The sequence below is a fragment of the Lacerta agilis genome, chromosome 16 (assembly GCF_009819535.1).
Source record: "Lacerta agilis isolate rLacAgi1 chromosome 16, rLacAgi1.pri, whole genome shotgun sequence".
NCBI lineage: Eukaryota > Metazoa > Chordata > Lepidosauria > Squamata > Lacertidae > Lacerta > Lacerta agilis.
The window spans coordinates 37,345,764-37,354,362 of record NC_046327.1 but is presented as its reverse complement, the minus strand read 5'-3'; the positions used below and the strand labels follow the sequence as shown (position 1 = coordinate 37,354,362).

The following is an 8,599-nucleotide window of genomic DNA, read 5'->3' as shown; positions in this document are numbered from 1 at the left end:
AAGTGAAAATCTAGAGATAAAAGGGACAGGCCGCCTGCAGTTCCATCGGGTGCAGTGGTTTTTGCTTTGTTTCGTTCTCTCAAGCAGTGGATGGCACCGATACAGGTATGTGGTACCAGGTGCCTGTTTTGGAGGCAGGAAGGATGCCTTCCTGGCAAACTCAGGGAGGGAGGCACAAAATTCAGTCCATGGGCACGAAGCCAGTGCTTTGGCAAGAAAAGCAAGATCAATCCTGCCCCTCAACACTCCACCCCTCCAAAAAAGGGTGGGGAAGGGGGGAAATCACTGACAAAACTGGTTGAAAAGAGTTAGTGCTGCATGTAAACAGATCCACAGGAATCCGCCCCCTCCCCATCCCAAGGGCGACTTGCTCCCTTTCCCCACCCACACTGGCACAAAACCTGCCGAGGAAGTTTAAGAGGCAGCGTCTCAGGTGGGCGAGTAGGGGTAGTGGCATTACAAACAGGGCTCAAGAGGGGCAGTGTTATAATCAGGGGGGTGGGGGAAGGATTAAGGCACGGAGACATGGAAGGGGCTGCCGGGGATGTGCTCCTCTCCCCACTTCACCACCAGCACATAATCCCCTCTGTCCTTGAGCAGGTAGGTGACGTTGTAGAGCCGGTTGCCCAGGTGCTTCACCACAATCTCCTCGCAGGGGGTCTTGGGGCCATGCACCCCCACCAGCAGCATGTTGTTCCCTGCGGAAAGAGCAAGGGGCGGGAGTGGGGGTCCAGTCAAAAGTGATGCATGCTGGCAATATTAAGGTCGGGAAGAACTAATCCCATTGAAAGACATAATATTTATGTATACAAGAGAGGCCAAAAGGTGTTTCACTCCAAATGACTCAGTAACTCAATTTCCCCTCCCCACTCTTCTCTCCTTCCATTTCTAGACCAGCTTTCCCCAATCTTGAGCCCTGCTGGTGATTTAGTGCTGACTGGGGCTGATGAGATTGTTGTCGAAAGCAGCTGGAGGACACCAGTATTGGGGAAACTGGTCCAAACATGCAAGTGAGCAAACAGCTTACTTCTTTGGTTCCTTTGTTCTCCTTCAGACTCATAAAAAAACCCTCCAGTCCCCATCCTTCCCCCACCCCCACCCCACCCCTGCACAGGTTGCCAATTAATGCCCTCACTAGAGTTGCCAACTTTGGGCCTCAAGTTCTGGCACCTCAGGCTTTGCCTCTGAGCGCCCCGGTGTGTCTCGGAGGCCACCCTTGAAGAAGATCCCAATCTCTTTTAGGAGCTACTGTGCAAACTTCTTATTTGGTCTAGGTTAGGTAGCTTGAATTATCCTTGGTGGTGGTTTTGTTTTAGAATGCCCCTTCCGCCCATAAGAAGGAGGGGGGGTTGCAGGCAGGTAACACGAGCCCTGCACGTGCACAGGGGATGGGGTCATCCCCTGGCACAGATTGGCTGAGCCCTGGGCGCGGTGCCCAGGCCGCTGGCCAACTGGCGCAGCGGCTTTGGGCGTGCCTGCTGCACTTAAGCAGGACGCTCCCAGGGCTCAGCCTCTTTCTCCTGCTCCCTTCGTCTTCCCTGGTCTGACCATATTTTGGTCCTCTTTGCTGGAAAGACGTGTTTGGCGCGACTGCAGCTGCCCGATTGCTGTGAACCGGGCGAGGAAATTATTGGACAAAGCGGTGGCTCGCAGAGTGCTGGCTTTGGGCGGCCAGGTCATCTCGCACCCTGCGATAAAGTTTTGCGAGGAAAAGTTATACCGGAACGATGGCGTGCACTTGTCGGACGAGGGAAATGATACTTGGCTGGCTGATATAATACTGGGGATTAGGTATTGGTTTCGGGTGTGAGGGTATTGGCGGCGAGCCTTTTCGGCTCGATTGGCGGTTAGGCATTGGATCTTAGGGTAGGTTGGAATGGTGGGGGGGGAGGACTGGCCATCACCTCCCCCCAACGGGCTGAAGGGTACTTCGATAAAGGAGTTCGGTGGGGCGTGACCACTGTCCGGAGCCGTGGAAGGTGAGGGCCCCAGGCACGCCCCAGGCCGGTGATCGCAGGGTGAGTTCCTAGCTGATGTGCAGCAGCAGGGGCTCATCCATCGTGGTTAACCCTTCCCGGACTGCCAGCACTACGTACTGGAGTCTGATATAGTCGGCTGATCCAATGCCTAAGCCAATACCGCTCAACATCCGTAACCAATAAAGTTGTGGCCTTTTATTTCCCATTTGAACCTTACTTATGGTGTCCTGTGTCTTATTTCACCGGGGGAGGGATCGGGTCCTTGACATGCAATACACTTCCCAGTTATATGACTTGTCCATCCATCATTTCCCACATCAAGCTCCTCAGCTAGGATGGGGCCAGCCATACACTTTAATTCGAAACATTCAGTGCCCAAATTAGCTTTCCAAAGCTTCTAACCACAGTGACCAAAACCCTGCAGTTGTGTGCATTTCTTCCCATCCCCACCTGACCCAACAAATCTTCTACACTCACCTGCTTTGCTGCAATCGACAGTGAAAGAGTTCTTCTGCCCCACAAAGCCCTTGTTGAGGCCCAGGCCCTTGGCAACCACCTTGCTGGCATCAGAGGCAAACTTGGGGGCTGCTCCATCATGTTTGGCCACCCCATCCATGAAGACCGAGGAAGTCTCATGGAGGCTGTGGCTGGGGACGAGACGGGCCCCTGCCAAGGAAAAGGAAGGACGATTACACAGGTACGAGGAGCGTAAGGCTGTATCTGGGCAACAGTCTTGTTGCCTCCCCTTCCCCAAATTGCCATCAAAATTGGCCTTCATCATCCTGGTGCCCTCCAGATGCCGTTGGACTCCAACTCCCATCAGCCTCAGCCAACATGGCCAGTTGGCAGTGTTGATGGGAGTAGTCACCCAGCTTCTGGAGGGCAATTGGGGTAGGCCAATCTATGTTAAAGGTTGCAGTCTCTGCTACAACATGAAGGTTACAATGCTACTCGTATGTCCTCGGATATGGTCCATAGTCTGGAGTGACGGCAAAGCCCTTAAAAACTGGGAGACCTTCTTGCCTAAGCCAAGCTTCTTTCCATCCCCCAGCCCAGGCTCTTACCTGTGATTTTGGCCTTGAAGGGGCTGCCAGCAATGTGGTATGGGCCACCATATTTAATGGAGATGAGGTAGCTGCCAGGTGCCATGGGTGTGTAGATGACCTTGTAGCCCTCTGGGCACTCTTGGCAGTCCATCTTCACCTTAGAGGGACCATCAATGGTGACGGCCAGTGCCCCAGGCCCAGCATTTGTGGTGTTGACTATGAACTCAGCAGGGCTTCCTGCAGGGGAGAAGAGCAAGAGGCGGCAGCTTCTCTTCAAGGCTCTGGGGAGCCTCTCATCCCTCCACCCCTCCTTTCCTCTAGGCTCTCTTATTACCTGTCATGCCACCTTCTAAGCCAGGGCCGTAGGCAGACACCATCCCTGGGTCCCCAGCTTGGCCCAGCTCCCCAACACGGATCTTGAAGGGACTGCCGGGAATGTGGCTACCGTTGAACTTGACATCAACAGAGTAGATGCCATTCTCACGGGGGATGAAACGCACAGCGTATTTGTCTGTGGGAAAGGTGAGAGGAGGAAGAACAGGCAGGTGTTAAGAGGCCTGCCAGCAGTTGTCATTGGCGCCGTGAGAAATCGTTCATGTGTGTGTGTGTGTGTGTGTGCGCGTGCGCGCGTATCACAGAATAGATCCAGAAGGGAAGCCCAAGGAAGAGGACATTTAGTTACGTGGACCTTTACCCAAAGATCTTGGAAATGACCCCTATATAGTAAATTAAATATATCCAGCAAATTCAGCCAGCATGAATGACACAGGCTGATGGTAGCTCAATAAACCTGGGGCCCTCCAGATGTTGTTGGACTACCTCTCCCATCATCCCTCATTATTGGCCTGCTGGCTGGGGCTGATTTAACTGCTTAAGATTGAGAGCTAAAAGCCAGACATAGAGACGTGTTGGGGGTAAGCTCTGGTTTTAAAAAAGCATACTTGAAGTGGAACTTGGTTTGGAGCAAAAGGCATTTGCCCGTGGGCATGCCAAAACCAAAATGAGCTTGGCTGGGAGAAGCAAAGGGGAAGTGGCTACTCCCCTCACCTGCCCTTTTCTCTAGAAGAGAATATTCCCAAGGCCAAGCTCTTCACATGTAGCCTGTAGTTCTGTGTCTGCTTCCTTCTCTAGTAAAAATGAGCACATGGGTCCTGATCCAGATAGGGGTACGATACACACACACACACACACACACGAGTGTGACGGTTACTAATAGTTTTTAAAGCCCCCAAAGGTACCCTGTTTCTTACTCTAAAGTAAACACACATCTGCAGCTACAAGTTACATAACAAAGTACAATATTGCAGTTTATACCTCCTTGCTTTTATTTGCAAATGAAACACCTTGGGTATTTCAGCCCTTGCCAGTGTTACTTTGTATGCCGTTACAGCGGAGCTTTCCAAACTTTTTATGTTGGTACACACTTTTTAGACATGCATCATTTCACAACACAGGAATTCAGTTTTACTAGCAAACCAGAGATTAAACTAACCCCTTTCCACCCTGGAAGGAGTGCAGGGAGCGTTCATGCAACACACAGCTTGGAAAGCTCTGCTCTACAGAAACAGCCCTGACCTGCCCCTGAATCTTTCTGAGCACCCTAAATAGGTGCAGATTTGGGGAACTGGATATTATGGACCCCCGTTCACAATTTCATAGATGAGCTGCACCTCTATCTATCCTGAACCACAACAGAGCTTGGCCTAATTTCTGCAACTCACTCAAAAGTGTGCAGCCTTGCCTCTAAGTGTGGAGTCACACCAGGCAGGAGATTGTGGGCTGGCATGATGGCTCACAAGCCAGGTGGCAGGAAGCTGCCCATGGGGACTCACATGCCATCACCACCACCACCAACAACACCAACACAGCAGATGCCACTACAGGAAACCAGCTGTGCAGACTCAGCAGCATTTTGACACAGCAGCCTACATAGAGAACTGCACGAGCTCTGGCCTTTGCAGCAACAGGGCTGTGACCTCCTAAGTAAAGTAACTTGGCAAAATGGGAACTCTAGGCGGGTGGCTCGTGAGCAGAAATTGCTAACCCCACAACCCGAGTCGAGACAGTGGCAGGAGAGAAGGGGTCTTGCTTTTTTCTGTCCTGCACAGCTTAAGAAACGCCCTGCCCACTTCCACTCACAATTCCACGAAGAAAATTGTGCTGAGAGTCCTCAAGCCAGCAGAAAGCGACTGGGCGCTTAAAATTTGTCTTTTTGTTGGCCTTGAGCATGTTTCTGCCCCTCCCATTTCCTCTTCTGTGTTGCCAACTGAATCAGCAACTGGGAATTGGGATCAACCCCCACCTCCAGACAGCCTTTTTTGTTACCACACCTATTCTTAGTTGTACAGCGTAGTAGTCAAGTAAGTTGTACTCAGTATGCCTACTGAAATCAAGGAACCTAATGGTATCACATCAATCAAACAACATTCACATAAAAATCAGCATAAAACAAAACAGAAAAATCTAACACACATTCATGTTTTTAAAAGGCAGGGTCAAAACAATTTCAATGGGTCTACTCTGAGAAAAAAATAGCTGAGAACCTGAGAAAAGCAGTTTGAAGGTATAGGCAAGGCAAGGGGCAGAGTAAGGGGGATGCCAGCACCACCCAGCTCAACATCACGCAGTCCCAGAAACAACCGCTGAGATTTTTACGCAATGCATAGGTTGCTGTTACAGACTGGGGAAGGGGGGGGGGGTTGTATGTCCTGGATTCAGTTTGCATTGTTGATTATTGCCACTCCCAACTTTGAGGAGGAGAATTATTTACTAGTTCTGGACAGAGCCAGGCTCCTTGTAAGACCAAGTTTGCTGTTTGGTTGGCCTTCTTGCTCTTTGATGTAGACTGAGGCTGGACCCTGCAGTGCCTTTCATCAAGGGATGCAGCCATCGTACAAGACTCCTGGCCACCTGACTTCTTACAGTAATGCCCTTATGGTGGGAGCCTGTGGGCCTCCACCCGCAACAGCCCTAGCCAGCCTGGCCAACGCTCACGGATGATGGGAGTTGTAGTCCAACATCTGGAGGGCACAGGTTCCACATCTTTATATGGACCTGACAAATGCTATTTGGGAACTCCAGCTACAGCAGAACTCCATTGCCCATGCCTTGGCAGAACTGCAGAATATGCTACAGGGGATGGGTCATTCTCCTACAAACTACTTGGAGGTTTTCTCAGTCTTGCTCAAGGTGCTGACTTTATAAAGCCTTGTTTGGTTTTAGACCAGCACCTATCTCTGGGAACATCTTCCATCAGAGGGAAAACAAGATCTGCCAGGGGCTCTTGAAAAATATATATGACCTTGTGGAGTTCAGCCTTTGCCATGGAAAAGGCGTTTGTTTTTTTAAATAGCTAAACAAAGATCCTGAGTGTTCTTTCAGGCCACGACCCAAGCATGTCAGTATTGCAATGCCCCCACTGCCGTTTCCCTTTCCCCTCGAGGTTTTGTAGCAGTTGCTTTTAAACCTGGGTGTCAATGACCATCTTCCAACACAATTAAAAAATGACTGTCTCCACCTGCAAAGCATCTATTTTATTTATGTATTAGACTTATATACCACCCCCTTTATCAAAAGATCTCAGGGAGGTTCACAAGGTCTAAGCAGATCATTCTTTAACAAACCCATTGGATCTGCTTAGACCTTATATCGCCTCGATGGGAAAGAGGCCAACCACACACAGAAAAATCTGTAGTGGGCCTCAATTATTTTGGAATTGCAATCCAAACTTGCTGGAGCTGATGGGAAATGGCGGTCCAACACCGCAAGTTTCCCATGCCTGCTCTACACCATCAGATGCCTGCCCCTCCCCCCCTTACAGTTGCTAGGAGTTCATTTTGGAAGGGAATCACAGAACTGTAGAGCTGGAAGGGATCCCAAGGGTCATCTAATCCAACCCCCTGCAATGCAGGAATCTCAACCAAAGCACCCATGGCAGGCGGCTACCCAACCTCTCCTTAAAAATCTCCAAGGAAGGAGAATCCACCACTTCCCGAGGGAGTCCATTCCACTGTCAAAAAGAAACAGACCCAACAGCTGTGCCTTCTCCTCCGCATACGGGAGGGAAGGGGGGTGGGTCATCCACTGCACAGCAAGCCTGGCCCTGCTCTGCCAGGCCCTCCTTACCTTCGTCAATTTCTGTGACATGGCACTCTTCTAGGGCCCCCGAGGGGCTGTGCACCTTGGCATCAATCACACCTTTGGCCCCGTTCAAGCTGACGGCAAACGAGGCTGGCTGGTTCACTTTTAACCCTGACTCCTGGAAGCACAGAGCACGTTAGGCAGCAGAAAGGACAGAGCGGGCAATGGCATCAAGCTTCAGCTACCACAAACCCCACCCCTCCCCTCCCCTCGCAAATGAGGACAAGGCAGAAGGTCACTTACCTGAGAGCCAGGTGGCTTAGAGAGGGAGAGCTGCCCCAGGAAACTGGGCCGCAATGCAAGAGGCAGGCAGGCAAGCAGCAACAGGGGAGGATTTGTTAGGCTAGTACCCTGAAAGAGGGAGGCTGGCGGTTTTCAAAAGGATGGCAGCAAGATTGGCAGAGGCGTGGGCCAGGGAAGCTCTCCGTCTTTAAGCCCCAGCAGCCAAAAGGAGCAGGGGACTGTTAGCAGCCTTTAAACGAGACACGAGAAAAACCCCAGAGCAGATCCCTGGATGGCAAGCAGGGCTGACACAGTGGCTGTCCCAAGGCTGGCCCAAGGCACCCCCACGGAGTCATAGAATTGTGGAGTTGGAAGGGAGGGACCACAAGGGTCCTCTAGTCCAACCCCTGCATCCATCTTGTCCTAAGTTGTTTATCTTGGCAAAAACTCTCAGCCACACCAACCCCCAGATCAGTACAGATTGGGAACACACCTTCGCCCCAATCTGTGTCTCCTCCCGCCCCCCTTTCAGGATCCAAGTCTCTTGGATCAAGGAACAGCCAGCCCAGGAGAGCAACAGTGCCAACTCAATCCAGCCAGCAGGGGGAGCAAATGGGCGGTTTCTCCCAGTGCCTCACCTGAAGACTAGAAACAGTGAGTCGACGGGCATCATCTGAGGTGGAGGTGGCAGGTACCACAAAGGGACTGTCTGGGATGTGCTCGTCGTTGAACTTCACAGAAACCTCGTAGTCTCCTGCAAGCAAAGGGGGGGGGGAGGAATTAAGGATGCTTATCCAAAAGGCTCGGTCAATGGATGACTGACTGGAATCCAGGTGTGGATGTGGCGAGTTTGTTCTTATTGTTTGATTTTAACCTGCCTGAGCACGAGATCAGCACCTGAAGCCTTGCTCTGCATCAGGCTGGCAGGTATTAGAGGCTTTTCAGCAGTGGCCATGCACATCTTTGCAAATACATACGGCTCCATCACTGATGATTTTTAAGAAAACACTCTGAAGATTTTTATTATTATTATTCAGTCTGCATTTGGTTAATAGAACGTGTAAAAAGAAATATTAGATGTTGCCACTGCCAATTTTAATTGAATGGTTTTTTTTAATTTAATGATGTTTGTAATTATTGTATTTTTTCTTTATCAAATTATCAGTTTGACATGCAGATGGGTCTCCATATGGAACAATTACCACATATTTA

General features: G+C 50.7%; 1 protein-coding gene across 1 annotated transcript in view; it reads right to left on the bottom strand.

The window, feature by feature from the left end:
• Positions 1-370: 370 nt before the first annotated feature.
• The window catches only part of FLNA (filamin A), a 67,218-nt gene continuing 58,989 nt past the window's right edge, over positions 371-8,599 (bottom strand). The window contains exons 42-47 of the mRNA XM_033172686.1: positions 8,026-8,141; positions 7,151-7,283; positions 3,360-3,536; positions 3,044-3,262; positions 2,457-2,645; positions 371-698 (exon numbers count right to left, since the gene is read on the bottom strand). Of these exons, the coding sequence (XP_033028577.1) occupies positions 511-698; positions 2,457-2,645; positions 3,044-3,262; positions 3,360-3,536; positions 7,151-7,283; positions 8,026-8,141 (1,022 nt within the window). The 3' untranslated portion in view covers positions 371-510. The remainder of the gene's footprint in view (positions 699-2,456; positions 2,646-3,043; positions 3,263-3,359; positions 3,537-7,150; positions 7,284-8,025; positions 8,142-8,599) is intronic.